General features: G+C 41.8%; 2 protein-coding genes across 15 annotated transcripts in view; one reads left to right on the top strand and one right to left on the bottom strand.

Moving 5' to 3' along the window:
• ERC1 (ELKS/RAB6-interacting/CAST family member 1) overlaps positions 1 to 24,844 on the bottom strand; it is a 547,409-nt gene that overhangs the window by 424,075 nt on the left and 98,490 nt on the right. For 8 of the 14 annotated variants that reach the window (XM_073020334.1, XM_073020331.1, XM_073020338.1 and 5 more), the window contains 4 exons: positions 13,336 to 13,410; positions 7,247 to 7,402; positions 5,296 to 5,388; positions 1,558 to 1,725 (listed from right to left, as the gene is read on the bottom strand). In XM_073020334.1, the coding sequence (XP_072876435.1) occupies positions 1,558 to 1,725; positions 5,296 to 5,388; positions 7,247 to 7,402; positions 13,336 to 13,410 (492 nt within the window). The remainder of the gene's footprint in view (positions 1 to 1,557; positions 1,726 to 5,295; positions 5,389 to 7,246; positions 7,403 to 13,335; positions 13,411 to 24,844) is intronic. The other 6 variants (XM_073020335.1, XM_073020342.1, XM_073020336.1 and 3 more) reach the window with 2 other exon arrangements.
• LOC119620725 (large ribosomal subunit protein eL21-like) lies at positions 12,699 to 13,266 on the top strand. The gene has a single exon (XM_037988644.2). It carries the CDS (start codon positions 12,753 to 12,755, stop codon positions 13,233 to 13,235), a length of 483 nt encoding a protein of 160 aa, XP_037844572.1. The 5' UTR covers positions 12,699 to 12,752; the 3' UTR covers positions 13,236 to 13,266.

Genomic DNA, 24,844 nt, shown 5'->3' with positions numbered 1-24,844 from the left:
ACGTGAAAAGTAAAGTGTAATGAAGTTCAATACATTCCCAGGATCACGCGATTCGTAGTAAGTGGTAAAGATGAAGTCCAAACTCAGTAAACATGACTCTACAGCCAAAGCCTCAGCCACTACCGCATCTCATGATTTTATACCCAAAATAGCTCTGTGAGGTAGAATGGAGCTGATATCACAACAAAATGAAACATAATTAAAATAGAAAAAGTGTAAGTTAATAAGAAAAATGACAAATACGTCAGCTAAAATCTCCCATTTTTAACAAAGCCCCAAATTGTACAGATAAAAATATTATAAAAAACAGTTTAGGTTCCTTCTTCCTTACTCTTGTCTTCTAGGACTATGATGTTTTTATTCTTTCTTTTCTTCCTCATTCTTTTTTCCATCAAATTACGTTCTTAATTTTCTTTAAAGAAGAAAAACTAATCTACATCATATGCTTTATGTTTCTTCTATAAAGCAAAACTACTTATCTACTCTTAAATTATCTATTTCACTGAGACCTTTAAAAAATATTTATATTAAGACAGTAAATCCACATGGCATCATCAACTCTTTCTCTTTGATCATTGAAAATAAAATAGATAAGAATTGATCTGGGATTATTTAGCAACACATTAAATATCTTATCTGAAGTAATATACCTATCTGAAGATGGTCAATACCTAACTTAAGTCACAGCCAATAGTCTAGATAATCTTCTAAGATTTCTAAAAACACTGCCTGGGCACGGTGGCTCACGCCTGTAATCCCAGCACTCTGGGAGGCTGTGGTGGGTAGATCAAGAGGTCAGGAGTTCAAGGCCAGCCTGACCAATATGGTGAAACCACGTCTCTACTAAAAATACAAAAATTAGCTGGGCGTGGTGGCGTGTGCCTGTAATCCTGGCTACTCAGGAGGCTAAGGCAGAAGAATCACTTGAACCCAGGAGGCAAAGGTAGCGGTGAGCCGAGATCACGCCACTGCACTCCAGCCTGGGCGACAGAGTGAGACTCCATCTCAAAAAAAAAAATTTTTTTTCTAAAAACACTAACTTTATTTTCAAACAGGATATGAAGACACATTGTCTAATAATCTGTGGTTTAAAATTAGATTATCTAGAACTTTACAGATTCCAGTTTCCTATATACAGTTATTCATAATATCACAACTTAAAAACACTTAAATGTACTCCAAATACAGTGTAACCAAGCTCACTGTCATTCATGACTAGAAAATTCACCAGGGGTTGAAGTGAAGCTTCTAAGTCAATGATTACTCTTTAACATTATCCTTTTATTTTTAATACTGTTAGAGTATAGTTTGAAGTACAGACTTGGTGAAAGTTTAAAGAATTAAAAACATAAACTGCACCCGTTTTAACTTGTTAGATCTGAGAACAACTGAAACGAGATGGTTATATTTTAGCACAGTAATTGATCACGCTGCTAAAGAAGTAATCATAACATTACTCATATTTCCCAATTCTAAACATAACAAAAACAGCACAGGTAATGCTTATGAAAAGGTGCCAAGAAATCAGCTCCCCACAAACCCCCAAACTCTCTCTACCTCCGTCTGCAGGATGGCAGCCCTCTGCTCCTTGGCAGTCAAGGACTCCTTCAGCACTTCAATGTGCTGTTTACTATCTGAGAACTGGTTTGTGAGTGTCTCCAGCTTTGTCTGCAGGGCGAGGAGTTCTGTGTCCTTTCTGGACAGCTCCTGCTTCACCTGGCCAATCTAGAAAAGAAGTAACACACTTTAAGGAAAAAAGAAATCAAACAAACACCTCTTATCTGGCTCTTTGACAGATCTGAGTCACAAAATACGAAACTAAATGCAGCACGAATTGTATGACAGGTCATAGTCATCTTTTTCCATCACATAATCTTGGATCTCCCCCAACCCTGCGCCAAAAAAAACAAAAAACAAAAAACAAAACCAAAAAAAACGGTAAACTTATTCAATAGGTAAATGTCCAGTTTTCAGTTACTGTGTCTTCTAAATATTCTTTGAAACCTCTTAGAAAGGGAACGGAGGGAAAGGAATTCCAATTCCATTAGATGACTATGAGACAGCAGCTGAACCCCACCGTACTGATAAAACGGTTTTCACTTTTCTCCGTGAGCCCTCTTCAGAACACGATGGGTCAGATGCAGCAGGAGTGTAGACACAACACAAAAGGTGTGAGAGACCTCCCAGTACTACTATTTAAAATTCAAAATCTGCTGCTACTGTGCTTATTTTTCATTGTCATCTTTTTCATTCTCAAAAGTTTGCATAAAATTCTTACCTTAAAAAGCTACTTTTAAGGTTATACATATGTGGTTTTGTAAAATCCTATAATTTGATGTTATGTGTATTGATTAATTTCTCTCTTAACATTGAAAGTATTTTCTTTCAAACACCTTCGTTACATTCCTACTGTTTTCTAAGAATTTTTAAAATAGTTTTTTTACCCTACATGTAAGCCATGTAAACAGAAATTACATCTGTTTTTACATTATGTCTACTGCCTAACAAGGAACTAAAAAAGATACTAATTACTAGAAGTATAAATTTGACAAGTCAGTAATTTCGGTGTCACTGATGAAACAAAAAGTTATCTTTCTATTTTTAAAACCTTGAATGTATCTCAAGTATTGTAATTGTAATAATCTTTGGTACAAGGGATAAAGCTTTTGAGAACAATTTCCCATGAAGAAATAAATTTCACATTAATTAAAATTAGACATTTGAGGAGCACCAAAAATAAATTTCCAATTTAGCCTTCTGTTTCAAAAAAGATTAAGTATTTTTCTCATATGCATAAAATCTCTTCTTAGAGATATATTCATTCAACAAATATTTCTGTATGCTTACTGTATACAAAGTACCTGAGGATACTAAAAACATCAGTGGAAGGTAATTTTAAACGGTGGCTATATTCATCCTGCAAAATAGTATGTACCCAGGAGTTACCACACACTGTAACAGCGTGGAGTCTTTTATGATATTCCTTTATCAATAAAAACAACCCATTAGTATTATTCCATTCCCTAACATACTGACTGTAACAAAAATACATCTGTTGTACGAATGAATATTTTGGGGATGTTCAAAGTGTTACCATTTTCTCAGCTAAAGAACTATGACTTAAAGATTATTCAAATTTCCAGCTACCTCCAATCATGTGATCAAAAACAAATATAAAAATCTGTTTCGTCATCATCTGCATTATTAAGTAAGCTTCAAATAATGCTATATTGACCTTAAAGACTGAGACAGAAAACATTTTAAATGAAAAGCAGGGTTTAGGCCGGGTACAGTGGCTCACGCCTGTATTCATAGCACTTGGGGAGGCCGAGGCGGGTGGATCACAAGGTCAGGAGATCAAGACCATCCTGGCCAACATGGTGAAACCCATCTCTACTAAAAATACAAAAATTAGCTGGGCATGGTGGCGTGTGCCTGTAGTCCCAGCTACTCAGGAGGCTGAGACAGGAGAATCGCTTCAACCAGGGAGTCAGAGGTTGCAGTGAGCCGAGATCTCGCCACTGCACTCCAGCCTGGCGACAGAGCAAGACTCCGTCTCAAAAAAAAAAAAAAAAAAAGAAAGAAAAAGAAAAAAAAGAAAAGCAGAGTTTAGAAGCACAAAATTTCCTTAAAGACTGAGACAGGAAGATATTATAAAGGGGAAGTAAATATAATACAAAGCTTAGGAGCACAAGGCTTTGCAGACAATCACACATCAGAACTAAGTTAGCTATATGTCCCTGAATAATTACTTTCCTAATCAGTTTCCTAATCAGTAATAAGAAGAAATTATACCAATGCCACTGTACTGTTTATGGATTCAATAAAATAAAGTGTGAAATGTGCTTAGCCTGTTGTCTGACTCAACGCAGAAATTACTAACAGTAGCTATTTTAAAAAGGAAGTTATCGATCAACCTTCCCTCTTGACAATATATGGTTTCTATAAACCAGATTAGACCCTTTCCACCAAAATATTTCACTTTTTAATATATACTATAAAGTGGACCATAAATAGCAAATCTACCAAAGTAGCACGAGTTTGGTTTTTTAAATGCTGTATTTCAGTCTCAGCCGACAATTATTTTCCGAAGCAGTTTTTGCTGACACTTTGACAAATGTGTGCAGAGCCTAGTATAGGTCAGTAAAGAACTTGTAAGCAGTATGTGGAAGAAGACTGCTTGTATAAAACCAAATCCTGCCTCTTACTAGCTGTGTTTTCCTAGGCACCATCCTGTTACCTCAGTTTCCTCGTCTATAATTTGGAGTTGATAATATGCCTAACTCAGCACGTTATAAAATGTTTATAGTAAGTGTGCAAGTCTTAGCTATTTTATTATTCAGTCATCCCTCAGTATCCATGGGTCCATGGGGGACTGGTTCCAACACACACCTTGGATACCAAAATTAATGAATGATGAAGTCCCTGATACAAAATGATGTAGAATTTGCATATAACCTATGCACATCCTCCAGTATACTTTAAATCATCTCTAGATTGTTTAAAATACCTAACACAATGTAAATGCTATGTAAATAGTTGTCATACTATATTGTTTAGGGAATAATGACATGGGAAAAAGTCTGTACATGTTCAGTACAGACACAACATCCATTTTTTTACCCTGAAAATTAAAAACAGTTGGTTAAATCCACAGATGCAAAATCCACAGATATAGAGGGCCAACTGTATTTATTTTATTATGTTCTGAATTGAAATTTTAAGTTCATCAGAATATTGAACTAGATAGGTGTAGATACCTGACATAAGCCTCTTAGTAATTTTAATTTACTAGATAAATACTTTCTATATATCTGTCCTAAAGAAAGGAACATTTGTGGCAAAATCACTCACTGAAGACTTAAAGATAATGTCTACATAAGAAGGTAAAGCACTTTACTCAAGAGTTTCAAATTCAAATAAATTCTAGGTGATGGGCCTAGAACAACTGCATATATTCTTGTACCTAGGAAGAAAAGAAGGCCACCATTTATATAAATCAACAATAAGGGGTTGAGGAAAAAACAGGCTTTGAAATACCATCCATAGAGTGATAAAAGCAACAATAAAGTACCAGGTATGAGGCTTCCAGAACACGTGAAGGCTCACTGCACACAAAGTGACATGTGGGTCAAGCTGGTGAACAGGAGTCAGTTAAAGAGCAGAGCAGGCTGGTTAGTACTAGTAATGGGCAAAGCTGCCAACCATAGAGAATGAAAGGGTAAGCCACTCAGAAGCCATAGAGCTGGCAGGGTCCCACTGTGGGATCACTGCACACAAAGAGGTACATCTTACGGCAAAGACCTCAGCCTGAAGACCAGCCGCTCTCTTTTTCAGCTCCTCCCATTGAGCCTCTTTCGAACTTAGTTCCTCCTTCAGTTGTTCTACCTGTCACGACATTATTATTCTTTTTCACTTATGTGTCAACTTAGGTCTTCTTATTATTTACTTTTGAGCCAGAATGGTAACTGGAAGTAACAATAACTTATACAATACATTCAAATCTGTTCCCCTCATTCCCTCTTTAAAGAGCCATAGGTAGTTCCTCTAAGTTCACAGGTTTTCTTTTCCCCACAGTGGACTGGAATGTGCTAATCAATAAACAGAAAACATAAACACAGAGATCATACTGCACTATGTTTTGTTCTCAAATTAGGGTGAAAAATCCAAACTCATTGAAAGTTGGATATGTGAGGCCAGGCGCAGCAGCTCACACCTGTAATCCCAGCACTTTGGGAGGACAAGGCAGGAGGATCACTTGAGGCCAGGAGTTCAAGACCCGCCTGGCCATCATGGTGAAACCTGTCCCTACTAAAACTACAAAAATTAGCCGGGCATGGTGGCAGGCGCCTGTAATCCCAGCTACTCGGCAGGCTGAAGCTTGAACCTTGGAGATGGAGGTTGCAGTGAACCGAGATGATGCCACTGCACTCCAGCCTGGTCGACAAAGCATACCTCCATCTCAAAAAAAAAAAAAAGAAAGAAAGTTGGGTATGTGAGTTTTTAATTTCTAAACCTGAAATGAAATCAGTAGAAATAATTAATAATAGAGTCTGAAGGTAGTAGAGGAACATTCTGTAGACTTACATGCCAGGTATGGGCACCATGGCAAGAAGCCAGAAACTGAAGGGGAAGTGATGATTATCATTCCTTCACACTACTGGGATGTTTCAGTTTTCATTTCTAAGAACTTGGAGAATACAATTGGGAAATAAAGGGGGAAAACACTTATTTTCTGGCTAAAACTTTATAACTACAATCATAATGTTTAATTAACCCACAACAAAACTGGTAAATTGATCATTGTGATAAACTAAATCCTCCACCTTGCCGAAACAGTTTACTGAATCAAACTAAATGACTTTGGATACAGGGAAGGAACACTGTGAGTGATTGCAAACACAGACTGATAGGTCTTGGTGTATCTCTCTTTGTCATATTACGCCTGAAACGCACATGGGAAGCAATAAATCTGACAGTAAGTGGATCTTCCCCACAGGACAGGGCAGAGAAAGGGCTTTCCTTTAGAGAACTGTATTTGGAGGGGAAACGGAATGTCATTTAACCCATTTCATTAAAAAGCCTCTTAGGGCTGGGCACGGTGGCTCACGCCTGTAATCCCAGCACTTTGGGAGGCTGAGCCAGGTGGATCATGGGATCAGGAGTTCAAGACCAGCCTGGCCAACATGATGAAACCCCGTCTCTACCAAAAATAGAAAAAAAATTGGCCAGGCGTGGTGGTATGCACCTGTAATCCCAGTTACTGAGGAGGCTGAGGCAGGAGAATCACTTGAACATGGAGGCAGAAGCTGCACTGAGCTGAGATCACACCACTGCACTCTAGCCTGGGTGACAAGAGCGAAACTCCATCTCAAGCCTCTTAGGGTTTTGACTTTTTAAATAATTCACAAGAGGTAAAGAACTTGATATTTCACATACTGAGAAAAACTCATCTGGAAGTTTTTCGGAAGTACTAATAGATATGAAAAGTTAAACCGTGAAAATACATATGTAGCCTCATACAGAGAATCGTCTTTATAAGTAAAAACTGGTAATAACTATCTAAGTCAGTAATTCTGACTTTAATTCTGGAGAAGTTTCATTTGAAAGAACTGTGCTAAAAGTATTCTTCCCTTAAACCTGATAAAACAGTGTAAAATACAGTTTTATCATTGTTAGAGAAGTAAAAAATAGGCATCAATTTTTCAAACCCCCTTTAAGAATCAAAAGTCTCACAGGCCATTACCTTATTTTTCATAAATTTAGAATGGCTCCGATACACTTCCATTTGCTTCATTTCTTCCTCCCGTTCCTCAGTACTCAAAGCCCCATTCGATTTCAGCATCTGAATCTCCTCTTCCAGGTCTCGGAGCCCACGCTCCATAGAGGAAATTTTTGAATCCTGAAGACAAGAGAAGATTTAGTGATTGAAGTATTCACAAAAGCCCAGAAAAGCTGAATAACATGATATTTAAAGATTTACATTTAATAAAGATAGACAAATATACAGAAAAAACGTCCAGCAATTGGTGCCTTGCTTCCTTTTTTTGAGACAGAGTCTCACTCTGTAGTCCAGGCTTGAATGCAGTGGCACGATCTTAGCTCACCACAACCTCTGCCTCCGGGTTCAAGCAGCTCTCCTGCTTCAGCCTCCCAAGTAGCTGGGATTGTAAGTGTGCACTACCACGCCCAGCTAATTTTTCTATTTTTAGTAGAGACAGGGTTTCGCCATGTTGGCCAGGCTGGTCTCAAACTCCTGACTTCATGTGATCCACCTGCCTCGGACTCCCAAAGTGGTGGGCCTTAAGGGCATGAGCCACCACGCCCGGCCAGTGCCTTCCTTCTAAAATACATCCTTTACAGCCTTTTGAGTGGGAGGAGAAGTACTCATATCCACAGTATGATTTTTCCTCTATGGCTGCCTCCAGTTCTGAATCCCTTAAATTAAAGTTGAAAATAATTACTAAATTACTAAAGTAAATGCAATGAAAAACTGGTTAAAATTTCTTCGCATCAGAAATTACAAATTTTTGGTGAAAAAAATTTCCAATATTAATAGTAAAGCCTTTTCTAGTTCTAATATTTTATCATTTATTTGGTAACCCCTAAAAAACGTATTATGCCCCAAAGGAGGGGAAAAAAGTAAGAGAGTTTCAAAGATTTATACAGTAATGCGTACAGCGATATGTGCAATAATAAAAATTACCTAACACCCCATTGCAGAAAAATGAGGGAATAATTAAGTTGTTATTTATCATGTTAGAAATCCTTCTTGTCTACACTTCTCCATACATTTAAAATAATTCGTAACTTTTTAAAATCACTGTCCTTATAAATCATCATCTCTACCACAAATATCACCTTCTAACAGAACATTACTTCATATTCAATTTCTTGATTTTGTCTGTCGCAGCACCCCGTTTCTCCCCAGACTACTTGACCTCTCCTGAACTGACAGAAACACTCCTGCACGGAAGGAAGAGTTTTACACATCTGTAGGCGCATAGGCTACTCACCGAAGAAACAGAGGCCTTAAAGAGCAGAAATTAAGTGTAGCTTTACTTCACTTGGAGTTTTAGAGAAACCATTCCTTTGGAAGCTATTTTGAAATTAACTTCCTTTTCTTCTTCACCTCAATGATTTCTTGATTAAGTCTCCTTAATTCTCACAGCATGAAGATAGGAGAGATTAAGGTTTATCTTGAGAAAACTCCACCTAGCCATTTCAGGTTCAAGGGAGGGGAAAAGAGAGGATGTATTCCTCTGTCTCGCTCATCACATGACCTTTAAAAATATCACCACGAAAATTTTCTTTTATAAATTCACTCAAATTAAAATGTATCTGTTCAAAATCCATTGTACTGAATTAATACAATCAGCGTCATTCTATCCCTGAATCGGGATTTTGATTTACTCATGTGAAATGACTGACCTATAAGAAGTCCTACTTCAACTGCACCACCTGAAAATTTACTTTTAAGATTGCTATAAAATTTCTCTGGAAATATCGGAACACAGCCCCTTAAAAAAGACTAAAATACTAGGCATAAGCATATGACTAGCCTACAAATGAAAGAAAGTGAAAGTTAAATGTAAGTTCTCCTCTGTCATTAGCCTGAGTGGTAATGAAACTGGACCAGCTGAAAGAGTGAAGTGTATCTCCAGCAGCACTGGGGCTCCACTTCAGACAATTTAGTCGCAGGTGGGAACTCCAACTCTGCACATCACAGGGCAGCCTGCGCCTGCACAGAGCTTCTAGAAAGTCTCTACAAGGCCCTTAAAAAATATTATCTATCTTCTCCCCTACCCCAAACACAGACAGAGGCAGCTTTTGACAAATTAGCACCCTCACTACCAAATCATGCACCATAAAACCTTCTTCCCAAAAAGGGATCATGACTCCAGCTCTGAAAACCAGGAAGCAGGTACTGACTGACCACAAAACTTACCAAGGAAATCAGGCCAGAAAATTAAGGCCTAATACTCTCAACTAGTTCTAGCACCAACCCAACTGGTACCAATGCTGGGTTTGAGGAGAGTCATTCCAACCAGGTTTCTTACTTCTGGAATGTGTAATATTTAAATAAATAAATTCCTTCTCACTTTACTACTCTGTACTTCCCCAGCCCCAGCCCTTCCGTCATTGACCAACCAATCCCACTGGACTTACTGAAATCCTCTGCTCTTTGTCAAATCCCCAAATGCTCAACCTTTTTCCCATGAACTCTCTCCAGTGAAGGCCAGTAATCCCCCAACACCACAAAGGAGCAGGGGAAAGGGTTGATGTTCTCCTAGCTCCTCAAGGCTGTTTCCCTTTATGGAAAGCTCATACTCCTCTTCACCCGCCCCTCCCCACTGCTGCCATCCAGGGATTTCTCAATCACTCCTGCCCATTTTTGGAAGTCTTTGGCACCTGGCTTACAATATCCCCTTCAATCACCACTCTTGCCATAATCCGAGGATTGCAATGTCAGAATTCCTTGACGCCCTTAATTGCAATGATCTCATCCTCCAGTCCATTTCAGCAATCCAGTTCATAGGATTGTACTCTGGATCCTATCAACACCCAGAACTCTCTTCCCCAGGCCTGGCGTACCGTCACTCTGATTATTTCCTGTTCAACCTCAAAGAGAATTCCACTTTCCTGACTTTTACATTTTCTCCCAACCTGTCAGTCCACCTGAATTTTATTCTTTCCACATCCAGGGTACAGTCCAGGCCCAACCTCCAAACTACTCTGTCATGATCACCCTCAATTCATTTGCATCCCAATCACTCTGCCTTATCTCTACCAGCAACACTCTAACCCTAGAGCAGTGCAGCAGTTCCTCCCTGTTCCTCCACCGGTGACGGAAAAACAAACAAACAAATAGCAGAGAAAGGGGAGGAGGAGAAACAGAAGAAGGGGGGCAAAGAAGGAAAGGCTGGAATGAGGGAAAATGGTGGGAGAAGGGATAAGAAGAGGAAAGGGAGGAAGAAGAGGAGGAGGAAGAAGAGGCGAAAGAGGAGAAGGCGAAGAAAATGGCATCACCTTGAAGATGACGGGGCTCTTTTACTTCAGTCATCTTTCCTCCCTACTTTCCCTAAAGACTATTCTAGATTTTCATAATTCTCTTAGGCGCATTCCACGTTCTCAGCAACACAGCGATTTCTGTTGTGATTTCAGCATCGCATCCTCTTGACCCCACTGGGCCACCAGAATCTTTCTCCTTCTTAGCAGAACGGCTGAAGGTTCCCACAACTTAAAATGCATCCAGTGCCACCAAGTACTACTACTACTCGTCCTCATTCTGTCAAAAGGTGGTTAAACAAATAATTTTGTGAACATAGGTACATTCGTGTGTTTTATTCTTAGGTGTTAACAAGGATCAGGAAATAACATGACAGATAAACTTGTGGTGAATGTGAAAAAGGTAAACCATGCAACTGAACCATTCTAAAGACCCTTTACAAGATGATACTTAAGACTACTAATTAACTACAAAGAACCCAGAACCCACTAATTTGGAATTTGGTAAATCCTTTCCCCACTGAGAATAAAGATGTATACAATATAAAGTTTTAAGAGGAAATCATCCAAATTAAGACAACGGTTCCCATAACTACCTATTTACATAAAATTATTTATATACCATTAACTAAATATTCTTGTCATATCAACAAATATTAAATGAAGGCCCACAATGCAAAATACAGGATTGAGCTTTCCGGAGGATATGAAGAAGCAGTTGTGGGGGGATGTCCCTAACTACACAAGCTTTTATGAGAAAGAAGATTGTTAACAAAAATAACAGCAGCAGCAGCTAGTACAGATTGTTTACTATGCGCTAGGTCCCGTTCAAAGTGTTTTCACATGTTTTCACTAAACCTCAAAACGACCCACTGGATGAGTACTATTACTATCACCATTTGTTGATAAAGAAACTGAGGCATAGGTGATTTGCTCCGTATCTTACAGTTGGTTAAGTGAAGCGAGATTTTGAATCCGGGGAGTTTAACTTAGAAAGCAAGCTCTTAATCACTATACTGAACAGCCTAAAGATTTCTAAATATTCATTAACTTAAGGCAGAGGTTTTCAAAGGATGGTCTGTGGGGCCCTCAGGGTACCCTCGACCCTTTCACAAAGTATGCACGATTAAAACTATTTTCATAATAATACCATGATGTCACTTGACCTTTCCACTGTCTGCGCTAAAGATATAAAGCAACGATGGGTAAAATTGCTGGTGCCTTAGCACAAATCAAGGCAATGCATCAAATCATACTTGTAGTCATTACATTAATATTTGTCACGTCAAGTACTTGTAGGAAAAAAATGAAAAATAAGAAAAATTTTTAAAAGACCACTTCACCTAAGACTGTCCTTTAAGAAGCAGTAAAAAGTATTACTTTTAATAAATCTCGGCCAGGCGCAGTGGCTCATGCCTGTAATCCCAGCACTTTGGGAGGCCAAGGCAGGCGGATCACAAGGTCAGGAGATGGAGACCATCCTGGCGAACACGGTGAAACCCTGTCTCTACTAAAAATACAAAAAATTAGCCAGGCACAGTGGCAGCCACCTTATTCCCAGCTACTTGGGAGGCTGAGGCAAGAGAATAGCATGAACCCCGGAGGCGGAGCTTGCAGAAAGCCAAGATTGCGCCGCTGCACTCCAGGCTGGGTGACAGAGTAAGACTGTCTCAAAATCAATCAATCAATCAATCAATCAATCAATCTCAACTCTGGAGTACATATACTTTTAATATATTGTGTGTGAGAAAACAGAATGAAGCTGCGCGCTGAAATACGATGGTTGTCCCTAAGCACAGTACTTGTGTGTTGCTTTGAGTTGTAAGCTGAATTCAGTATTTCTTCACGGAACACCGTTTTTACCTGAAAGAACAACTGACAAGCTATGGTTACCCAGCTTTGGTATTCGGTAGACGTCTTCCTTTAAAATGAAGGAAGTGAGTCTGTCACTTTAAGAGAATAAAGGGGTCCTAAGACCAAGACATTTGCGAATAGCTGATTTAAAGAAATTCTGTTCACCTCTTTTTGGTCCAATTTGAATTACGGTCTACAAGTAAAAGGAAAAAAATTTGAAATTCTTTTAGGATATCATTGACATTGATTCTCACTCTTAATCTCCAAATAAGTAAAATACTATTACATGCCATTTCCTAACACTCACACATGGAAGTTTTTGATCACTTAAAAGTATAAGGTGAGCCTTCCTTTCGGCCGGAACCGCCATCTTCCAGTAATTCGCCAAAATGACGAACACAAAGGGAAAGAGGAGAGGCACCCGATATATGTTCTCTAGGCCTTTTAGAAAACATGGAGTTGTTCCTTTGGCCACATATATGCGAATCTATAAGAAAGGTGATATCGTAGACATCAAGGGAATGGGCACTGTTCAAAAAGGAATGCCCCACAAGTGTTACCATGGCAAAACTGGGAGAGTCTACAGTGTTACCCAGCATGCTGTTGGCATTGTTGTAAACAAACAAGTTAAGGGCAAGATTCTTGCCAAGAGAATTAATGTGCGCATTGAGCACATTAAGCACTCTAAGAGCCGAGATAGCTTCCTGAAACGCGTGAAGGAAAATGATCAGAAAAAGAAAGAAGCCAAAGAGAAAGGTACCTGGGTTCAACTGAAGCGCCAGCCTGCTCCACCCAGAGAAGCACACTTTGTGAGAACCAATGGGAAGGAGCCTGAGCTGCTGGAACCTATTCCCTATGAATTCATGGCATAATAGGTGTTAAAAAAATAAATAAATAAAAGACCTCTGGGCTGAAAAAAAAAAAAAAAAGTATAAGGTGATTCATAAGATTCTTTACTAGATTCTCACTTACCTTCATCTCAATAACCGTTTGCAGAGCTTTTGTTTTGGCAGAATCAGGAGCGTTCTCAAACCTGCGATGCATCTCCTGCAGAAAAAAGGCAAGAAGTGATTCAGTGTCCTCCTGCTTGCTCTCATTTTTTTCAGAGGAGCGAGAGCCGATGTATGCAAACGATCGCTACAGCCTCATGAGACGCTGACCCCTTCGGTGTTACCAACCCTTCCCTGTGAACCAGGGAAGCCACAGACTGCATTCCGGCTCACTCACCCGTGCAGGCATAGGAGGATCCCTACCTCTGAACACCCAGTTACTTAAAATCAGTCACACAGACGCCAGCTACCATAACAGTTCAAACTACTGTTTCACATCCTCAGGTGGTGTGTCCATCTTCCACATGACCCCGAGACATGTAATCAGAATTCCAAACGATCCAAAAAGGGGATGAGAAATGCTCCCTTTTAAAAGGAGAAATAACAGACACCATCACAATCAGTCTGCACTGCTGACTGCAGCTATGGAAAGCAATCTGTGTTGACAACGTCCTTTCCACGGCATCCACCCCCAGAATAACCACCACCTGGTTACCTGCGGTGACGATCTCTCTCTAGTGCTGCTACAGTTAGGAAGAAAAAGATGACACTGTGGAACAAGTTTCCTAAGTAGGTCAGGTTCAGAAAATGTCAGAAAAACAGTGTGTTGTTTTTTTTTTTTTTTTTTTTTTTTAAAACCCAAATTCTACTGAGTTCAGGATAGAAAAGGAAGGAAGGGATATATCAGAGTCTTTCAGGTTACCGAACCACCTCAGTGATTTTCTTGTCAGACTCTGCGAATGTCTCTAAATAAATCAGTCAGTACTTTCCAGTACCCTGGCGACAGGCTCTTGGGAATCCAGGGAATCCAGAGATGAACGCTTTATGCTACCTCTCTCCCTACTTCCAGCTTTCACTATCCGCCTAGTTACCCACTTTCATGTCCAATAAACATTTCAAACTCTACGTGCTCAAAACTCAACTCCTGGCCAAGTGTGATGGCTCACACCTGTAATCCCAGCACTTTGGAGGTCAAGGCAGGAGGGTCCCTTTGGGCCAGGAGTTCGAGACCAGCCTGGGCAACATGGCAAGACGTCATTTCCACTCCTGATGGTGCCCCCAAACCTGCTCCGTCCTTCCTGTTACTCAGGCCAAAAGCCTATGAGTCTTCGTAATGCCTTCCTCTCGCTCTCAAGCCGCAGTCAGGAAATCCAGTTAGCTCTAGCTTTAAAACATACCCAAAATCCAAGCACTTCTTGCCGTCTCCACTGCCAACACCTAGAATGAACCACTAAACAAAAATACACCTTTTAATCCATGACAGCCTTCTAACTGAGCGCCCCTTATCTTCTACAGTGTATTCTTAATGGAACACTTAAAGTGACCCTTTCAAACATAAAGTTGTCCTTGTCAGTCCTCAGCTGAAAACCCTGCCATAGGTCCCCATTCAGCTCAAAGTAGAGCCAAAGTCCTCTCAGTAGCCTGCAAGGCCTCATCTCTTCTCGTCCTTCCCTGGGTCACCATATGCTTTACCACCCGGGACTCCTTGCTACTCCTCAAATATGCTAAGCATGCTCCTGATCCTTAAGGCCTTTGCACAAGCTACTAGGGGAAGACTTCACTTCCTTCCAGTCTTGGTTCAAATGCCTTTTTTGTGTTAGTATTAGGTTTAGTTGTTCTGTCGTTATGCAAGAAAATGTCCATATATTTTAGAGATGCATATTAAAGTCTGCAGAGCAAAATGACACCATGCGAGGGATTGGCTTTAAAATCTTTGGTAAAGAAAGGAGGAAAAAGAAAAAAGGATACAGGAAGGAAGTGTGGCCAAATTTTCGAAACTGGTGTATCTGAGTGATTAGTATAGGGAGATTCATTATACAGTTCTTACTGCTTTTGTGTAGGCTTGAAAACAAAATGAATGTTCAATGTTTTCAGTATAATCTACACCTTATTTTAAAATGTAACACAGCCAAAAAAGAATGCACGTGTCCTTTTCCCTTTACTTGCTCTGCTTTTTCCTATACACAGCATTTGCCCTCTAACATATTTTATGACTTATTGATTATATTTCCTTACTATTCTCTACGAGAATGTACGCTCCACAAAGGCTAAGATCTCTGTTTCATTCATTCGCTGATGGATCCAAAGCACCTACAACAGCAGCTGCCACTCTGGTAAGTGCTTAACAGACATTTAGGGCATGAATACTGAATGAATGAAACGGCTACCAAACGTTCGAGAATTAGCTACAAAGGAAATATTTCAACCCCTTCCTACTCCTGTGCTGAATTTTGTACACCTTCTGTTTCTCATACAGCATGCTACACAGCTTACATAGCTCGTCAGCACTTACCACACTGTGTTAGCAATAATTATTCTTCTCTAACATACCACACTGTGAAGTCTTTAAGGATAGAAACCGTCTTCTGTATTCCTCAGGGACTGTCTGACATGTAAGCAGTCATTAAAAATTACTTCTCCTCCCTATCTGTTCCTCTTTTGTTAGATGAAGGAATGAATGACAAATGAATGAATGATCAGCTAGTTTCTATCCTCACCTCTCTACTGAACCACACGCTCTAAAAGAGCAAATAAAAAACCTCCTTGTTTCTAAACCTAATAGCTATTGTCAGTTCACCTTCTTTGCAAACTCTAGCTGGTACCGGGAAAAAAAAAAAAAAAAAATTAACCACAGAGTTAAAAAAGGAACGTCTTTAAAATTTTCAAGTGGCTTCCATTAAAGAATTATCCTAGCTCTAAATTCTTATTCTCCACTCTTTTCCTTTCCTACCTGCAGACATTTTCTAAATTCCTGTCCTCAGAACATCTGGATTCTATAGCCTGAATCCAAAGCCTTCACTAATCCACAGAGCAACTTTATGTGAATTTTTAAAAAAGGAACCCTTCTTGGGTAGATGCGACATCACCACGAAGCACAGGCTGAATTTTAGAGGAAGCTCTTGTTTGTGAACAACCCACACAAATAACCATCCAAAAGACCCCTTCCCTAATCCTATGGTTTCAACTATTACCTTTTCACGCATACCCCACAAAATCTATCCCATCTATTTATCTTGCACTGTGGCAGGCATCCATCACGCTTCCCTGCCGTGTGATATCTGACCCCCTTAGTCTGTGTGGGAACTCCACATTTTAAGGCAGAGTCTACCTCCCACAACAGAAACTGAAAATGCCACGTACTTGCTGCCCAGCCTTGCTTGTAATTAAAGCCCAGGTACGTGACCTAATCACCTCAATCAGACTCACTCATCACGTGCTTTAAAACACTCTTGTGACATGAAAAAGCCGGGACGTGAATATTTACAGACAATTCCAGCAACGGGTGGCAGAGGCAGCAGCCCCCTCAGCTTCCGGACACACCAACAGCGGGGGCTCCAGCGAGGTGAACAGTGTTAGTGATGACAGCGTAACACACTAACACGCCTGTGCCGCGCACTAACACGCCCGTGCCGCGCACTAATGCCTGTGCCGCGCACTAACGTCTGTGCCGCGCACTAACACGCCTGTGCCGCGCACTAATGCCTGTGCCGCGCACTAACGTCTGTGCCACGCACTAACACGCCTGTGCCGCGCACTAACGTCTGTGCCGCGCACTAACACGCCTGTGCCGCGCACTAATGCCTGTGCCGCGCACTAACGTCTGTGCCACGCACTAACACGCCTGTGCCGCGCACTAATGCCTGTGCCGCGCACTAACACGCCCGTGCCGCGCACTAACGTCTGTGCCGCGCACTAACACGCCTGTGCCGCGCACTAACGCCTGTGCCGCGCACTAACACGCCTGTGCCGCGCACTAACGCCTGTGCCGCGCACTAACACGCCCGTGCCGCGCACTAACGCCTGTGCCACGCACTAACACGCCTGTGCCGCGCACTAACGTCTGTGCCGCGCACTAACACGCCTGTGCCGCGCACTAACGCCTGTGCCACGCACTAACGTCTGTGCCGCGCACTAACACGCCTGTGCCGCGCACTAATGCCTGTGCCGTGCACTAACACGTCTGTGCCACGCACTAACACGCCCGTGTCGCGCACTAATGCCTGTGCCGCGCACTAACACGTCTGTGCCACGCACTAACACGCCTGTGCTACGCACTAATGCCTGTGCCACGCACTAACACGTCTGTGCCACGCACTAACACGCCCGTGTCGCGCACTAACACGCTCGTGCCGCGCACTAATGCCTGTGCCACGCACTAACACGCCCGTGCCGCGCACTAACACGCCCATGCCGCGCACTAACACGCCCGTGCCGCGCACTAACACGTCTGTGCCACGCACTAACACGCCCGTGCCGCGCACTAACACGTCTGTGCCGCGCACTAACACGCCTGTGCCGCGCACTAACACGCCCGTGCCACGCACTAACACGTCTGTGCCACGCACTAACACGCCTGTGCTGTGCACTAATGCCTGTGCCACACACTAACACGCCTGTGCCGCGCACTAATGCCTGTGCCACGCACTAACACGCCTGTGCCGTGCACTAATGCCTGTGCCACGCACTAACACGCCTGTGTCACGCACTAACACGCCCGTGCCACGCACTAACACGCCCGTGCCGCGCACTAACACGCCCGTGCCGTGCACTAATGCCTGTGCCACGCACTAACACGTCTGTGCCACGCACTAACACGCCTGTGCCATGCACTAATGCCTGTGCCACGCACTAACACGCCTGTGCCGCGCACTAATGCCTGTGCCACGCACTAACACGCCTGTGTCGCGCACTAACACGCCTGTGCCGCGCAGCACTGTCACCACTAAACCAACAGAGTAGGAGGATTGATTCGAGGCATTCTTCTTGTCTACATAACTTCTGAGCCCAGTTCTAGTCCTCCCAGAGGCTCTGGGACCTACGTATTTATCCCACTGGTGCACTCCAGGAACAACGCTTTGGAGATATAATAATGAGAAATAACATATTTGGTCTCTTTTATCATGGAAGCTTTCATAGGAAAAATAGAGTTTAATCAAATAATCATCGGCATAATTCATCAGGGTCACTGACGACCTCCACGTTGCTGCCACCACAATGTATCCTTAGTCACTGTGCTTGATCTATCAGCAGTGTTTTACACAACCGCTCAGTCCCTCTTCCTTATTCTACTCTCTTCCCTTGGCTTTCAAGATACGGCACTCTAAGCTTTCTTCCTATCTTACTGGTTCTTTTTCTTTCCAACTCCTCAGGAGTGTCCCAAGCGCCCGTTCTTTGTAGTCTTCTCTTCTCCACCTACACTCATTCCCTTGGTATTCACCGTTCAGTATCATGCACATACTGATAACTCCCAAGTGTTTACTTCCTACGGAAATCCACACTTGTATGTACCTTTGCTTTACTGGTATATGGAATATCTGCCCCACTGTTAACACATCGACAAGTGACCTCCTGGCCTTCTCTCAACTTGCTTCACTCATTGCGCCTTGATTCATGGTGTGCATCCAGCCAGCTGTTCAAGCCAAAACCATACGAGTCTCTTTTTTTATACGCCTATATCCAACTCATCAGGAAATCCTGCTCTTCCCATTTTCGGAATATATCCTGAAAATTACCACCTCCACCGTCACACTGCTCTAAGCCACCATTATCTTTTGCCAGTCTCCCAAATCTATCTCACCATTCAAAATAGAGCATCCAGAGTGATCTTTTTAAAACAGAAGTCAAAACATGCTTGCAATTATCAAAAGCTTCTCGTTTTACTCACAGTAAAAGTCGCAGTCCTTATGCTGACCTAGAAGGCTCTACGTGATCCAGCCCTGTTACCTCTCTGGCCTCATCTCTTATACTCCTCTCTCTCATCCAGTTGGCTCCAGCCAGACTCGCCTCTTTGCTTTTCCTCAACATGTCAGTCACCCTCTTGACTTAAGGCCTTTGCACTCACTGCTCCCTTTCACAGGCTCTCTCCTTCCCTTAACTGTTGAAGTCGGTTCAAAAGTCAAAGTCTCGGCTGGGCACAACGGTGCACGCCTGTAATCCCAGCACTTTGGGAGGCTGAGGCGGGTGGATCATGAGGTCAGGAGTTCGAGACCAGCCTGGCCAACACGGTAAAACCTTATCTCTACTAAAAATACAAAAAAAATTAGCTGGGCCTGGTGGTGCACACCTGTAATCCCAGCTACTGGGGAGGCTGAGGCAGGAGAATGGCTTGAACCTAGGAGGTGGAGGTTGCAGTGAGCCGAGATGGTGCCACTGCAGTCCGGCCTCGGTGACAGAGCAAGACTGTCTAAAAAAAAAAAAGTCAAAATCTCAAGCAGGCTCATTCTTATTACTCCATTTTTAATTACGATTTGACTCTAATATACACTCCCAATCTCCCTAACCAAGATCTACTTTTTTCTTGGTATTTGTAACTGTTTATTAGCATATTTCTTTTTTATATTTACTGTTTGTCTCTCCTATCCCAGGGATTTTTCTTTTTTATTCTCTGATGTATATGAGCACCCAGAACAATACATAGTGCAATCATAGTACTCAAATATTTGTCAAATGAAGAAAATAATTTTTAAGTTAACTATTTAACTATAATATGTAAAAAGTGTTATAATGAAAATATCCACAATACTATAAAAGAGTAATCAGGAGATCCTGACGTAGTCTTGGGATCTTGTAAAGTTTCCTAAGGAACACCTGAGAGCTGAAGGATGAACAGGAGTTAGAGTGGGCAAAGTACAACCATAAAAAGGGAGGGGAAAGATGATCTCACAGGTATGCTTTCGGCGAACTAAAATGCAGAGAATGACACGTGGGAGTTAAGAATCTGAAATTGCCCTGCACACTGCCCACACACCAATGGGAAGTCTTTGTGAACTCCAAGGTGTTCAAACACCCACCCTGAAGACCACTGGTCCACACCGAAGACCGCTGGTCCACACCTAAGACTGCTGGTCCACACCTGCTGTCTCTTCCTCCTCCTCTCCCATTCACTTTTTATTTTAATTAATTAATTTTACAATATTTCAGACATACAAGATCTCTTTACCTCATAAAAGCAGCCTAATCTGGCTTCTTTCTCTACCCCTCCATTGAAACAACTCATCAAGACCACCAACAAATTCTGCGTTACCAACTCGAATGAACACATTTCTGTCCTCATCTTCCTGGAACTCTCAGAAGCACTCAAAGCAACGGCCCAACCGCTCCTAGACACTTTTCTCTTGACTATTATGACATCACACTCTCCTGTTTCTAGTTCTTTCTCTCCAATTACACTTTCTCTGTTTCCTTCACAGGTTCATCCTTCTAAATTAGACCTCCAGGTCTAAATTAGACCAGTGACCAGGTGATCAGTTCTAACCTTTTTCTCTTTTCCATCTAAACTCTCTAATCTACTACATGGTTTAAAATACAATGGAAATACAATGGAAATCTACTACATGGTTTAAAATACAATGGAAATACAATGGAAATCTACTACATGGTTTAAAATACAATGGAAATCTACTACATGGTTTAAAATACAATGGAAATACAATGGAAATCTACTACATGGTTTAAAATACAATGGGATTTCTAGGCCTGCCCTCTGCTCTGATTTCAGGACTCATACATCCAACTGCCCACTTGGCATCTCTAGTTAGATGTCTAATAGGCAACTCACACTTATTTTATCCAAAAAAAATTCTTGATTTCCTCTTCAATCTCACCCATCATCTGGTGACTCTGATGAGAGACGAGTCTTCTCTGTCTCATTAAATGGCACTGCCATTCCAGTAGCTCAGGCCAAACACCAGAGCTCTCCTTTTACTCCTCCTGATCTTCACGTCCCACAACCAAGTCAACAGCAGGTCCTAATTGTTCTAGTGCGAAAGTATTTCTTGAGTCTAACCATTTCACCCCATTTCCAGTCTAGCTTGCAACAGCCTCTAGTTAGCTTTTTTCCACCTCCTTTGTCTATTTTCAAGAGAGCACCAGGGTGATCTTCATAAAACATCCACAAATCATGGCAGTGATCTGTTTTAAATCTTTCGATAAATTTACCATTATACTTCTCACTTTGACCATAATGTGAGACTGGCCCTCCTGTCGTAAACTATTATAAAATGAAACAAGATGCATGAAATAACTGTTTTCAGATCCTGGATAACAAGCAGTACAGGACTATGATCCTTGAGAGAAAATAAACAAGGTGATGGCCCAGATATGTCTAGCATGTGACGTAGGGAGGGGAAGCTCAAACGAAGAACAGTAGTCTTGCAAAGCTCCCAAGACAGTTGAATGGGTAAGGTTCCCATTAATCTGTGAAACTCTGCAGAGCAAAATACCAGAGGTCTGGGCACCATGGCTCACGCCTGTAATCCCAGCACTTTGGGAGGCCAAGGTGGGCAGATCACTTGAGGTCAGGAGTTCAAGACCAGCCTGGCAAACAGGCAAAACTCGTCTCTACCAAAAATACAAAAGTGAGCTAAGCATGGTGGTGGGCACCTGCAATCCCGGCTACTCGGGAGGCTGAGGAGGGATAACTGCTTGAACCTGCGGGGCAGAGGCTGCAGGGAGCCGAGATCGTGACACCACACTCCAGCCCGGGCAACAGAGTGAGACTCTGTTTCAAAAAAAAAAAAATGAAAAACAAAACACAGAGAAGGAAGCTCACCAGAAAAGCTGCAGTGTCCCACCTGACAGAGGCCCCCTCGAGTCTTTGGCCAAACACGAAGGCGTGCATGGACAGGGCAAGCCTCCACAAGGTAAAACCAAGAGCTGCTGGGGACAGAGCAGCCATCAGACAGCCATGAGCTGAGCAACTGCCTGAACTCCCATAGGGCTGGGAAGAGTGGGAAGAACAGCAGAGGCATTTAGTAGACACTAAAAGGTCAAGCCTTAGGAGTAGCGCTGATGTAGCCTAGAGAAAAGACTATTCTAAACCAGCCCTAACAGTTTAAAAGCAAGTCTTGAAAGGATCAAGTTAATCCCCAAGTAAATTAACTCTTGCTAGACAAAACAACCCTTCATTAAGGAAGATACCAAAATCCAGATACTCATTCACCTTGTGTCCTAATACAAACATCATGTCCATCATACAACACATTCTATACACACAAAGCAGGCAAAAATGGCCTACAACCAGGAATCAAGTCACTCCCCTGAAACCAACACGGATGTTACAGAGACGACGGAATCAAGTCACTCCACTGAAATCAACACGGATGTTACAGAGATGATGGAATCAAGTCACTCCACTGAAACCAACACGGATGTTACAGAGACGATGGAATCAAGTCACTCCACTGAAATCAACACGGATGTTACAGAGATGACGGAATCAAGTCACTCCCCTGAAACCAACACGGATGTTACAGCGACAATGGAATCAAGTCACTCCACTGAAACCAACACGGATGTTACAGAGACGACGGAATCAAGTCACTCCCTTGAAACCAACACGGATGTTACAGAGACGACGGAATCAAGTCACTCCCCTGAAACCAACACGGATGTTACAGAGACGACGGAATCAAGTCACTCCCCTGAAACCAACACGGATGTTACAGAGACGACGGAATCAAGTCACTCCCCTGAAATCAACACGGATGTTACAGAGACGACGGAATCAAGTCACTCCCCTGAAATCAACACGGATGTTACAGAGACGACGGAATCAAGTCACTCCCCTGAAACCAACACGGATGTTACAGAGATGACGGAATCAAGTCACTCCACTGAAATCAACACGGATGTTACAGAGACGACGGAATCAAGTCACTCCCCTGAAACCAACACGGATGTTACAGAGACGACGGAATCAAGTCACTCCCCTGAAACCAACACGGATGTTACAGAGACGACGGAATCAAGTCACTCCACTGAAATCAACACGGATGTTACAGAGACGACGGAATTGTCATTCCAGATAATAAGCCAAGAAATGCTCGAACTGCATGAGAGAAAAAAGGAGGAATTAAGGGCAACTCTGTAGTTAACAGATTTGAAGCATCTTTTTGAAACACAGACAAAACAAAGCCATAATTCTTAGGGATGATACCTGGGAATATTAATTTAACATATAATACAATATAACAATACCATAATATTAAGGAGTAGATGTGATAAATACAGTAAAAAGCAAAGGCATGATAAGTACAAAATCCAGAATACTGGTTACTTTTAGAGGAAAGGGAGAGTTGTGACCGGGCTGTTTCACCTACGGGGCTTCTGGGTGGATGTGGAAGTTCTATTTCTAGGTAGTGGTTATGAGGGTGCTAACTTTATAATTAACACTTATCAATACACCTGTTTTATTCTATTTTCTACATGTATTCTATATTGTATCCAAAAAAAGTTTTTAAAATCTCTTAAAATTATTTGTGTTCTTCCATCCCAACACCTAACACATTAATTAGTTTAGGCCATAATAATCTCTGGCCTGCCTTAAAACGACAAACTCGTTGGCCTCCTCCCAGTTTACAGTTTGTCCACATTGAATCTGTTCTGCACACTACAAGCTGATCGATTGGGCACACAGTAGATATTTAATAGTATTTGTTCAATCAATGAGTGTCAAACTTTAAACTGTCTGAGTAAAAATAAAATGAACTCCGCTAACTGTAAATAATCTTCATCTATTAACAAAATTTTATAACTTTACAACATTTGTATTTGGTATTTCTATATCTACTTGAAAATATTAAAACTGCATTTTTAAAAAATAACACACAATTTCGATTTTCAACTTATTTCATCTGATTTCTCCTCGTTAGCATTATCTAATTCCAAATGGGTGATTCCAAACCGATTCACTTTAAGGTAAAACTGTTGTCATTTCGTTCTTACACCCCAGCAAGCACACAAGCAAAACAGAACAAGAAGTCCTGACTGGGTGCGTGGCTCAGGCCTGTCATCCAAACACTTTGGGAAGCCAAGGCAGGCAGATCACTCGAGCTCAGTAGTTCGAGACCAGCCTGGGCAACATGGTGAAACCCCGTCTCTACGAAACAGACGTAAATTTAGCTGGGTGTGGTGGTGCTCATGTGTAGTCCCAGCTGCTTCCGGGGGCTGAGGCAGGACTGCTTGAGCCTGGGAGGCTGAGGCTACAGTGAGCCAACATCACGCCACTGCACTCTAGGTGACAAAGTCAGACCCTGTCTCAAAAAAAAAAAAAAAAAAAAAAAAAAATCCTTCCCTGCATACAATCAAGACTTGGGGTGTATTTTAAACCATTCATTAGGCATAAAGCTTTTCTACAAAGACATCTTAGAACCCATTGCTCAAAACAAAATCCCATTCGGAAGCCTGCACCTTCCAGTTCACTATGAACACATCTTCCAGTCAGTGAGCTGATAAGCTCCCCCTTCCCACCAAGCACATCAAGCCCATGCCTTCTGCACTGCCAATAAAGAGAGAAGACTGGAAATAGAAGTACTATTCAAAGGAATGTAAGAAGTAGAATACGCTATTTGGTCACTTTATTTCACTCCTTTTGGGCTGAACATTTTCATTCGGAAAAGTTAGAGGTAGAATTATCTGAATCTTGTTATACT

This window comes from Chlorocebus sabaeus, chromosome 11 (assembly GCF_047675955.1).
Source record: "Chlorocebus sabaeus isolate Y175 chromosome 11, mChlSab1.0.hap1, whole genome shotgun sequence".
NCBI classification, from domain to species: Eukaryota; Metazoa; Chordata; class Mammalia; order Primates; family Cercopithecidae; genus Chlorocebus; species Chlorocebus sabaeus.
The sequence above is the reverse complement of the archived record's forward strand: the minus strand, read 5'-3'. Positions and strand labels throughout refer to the sequence as shown.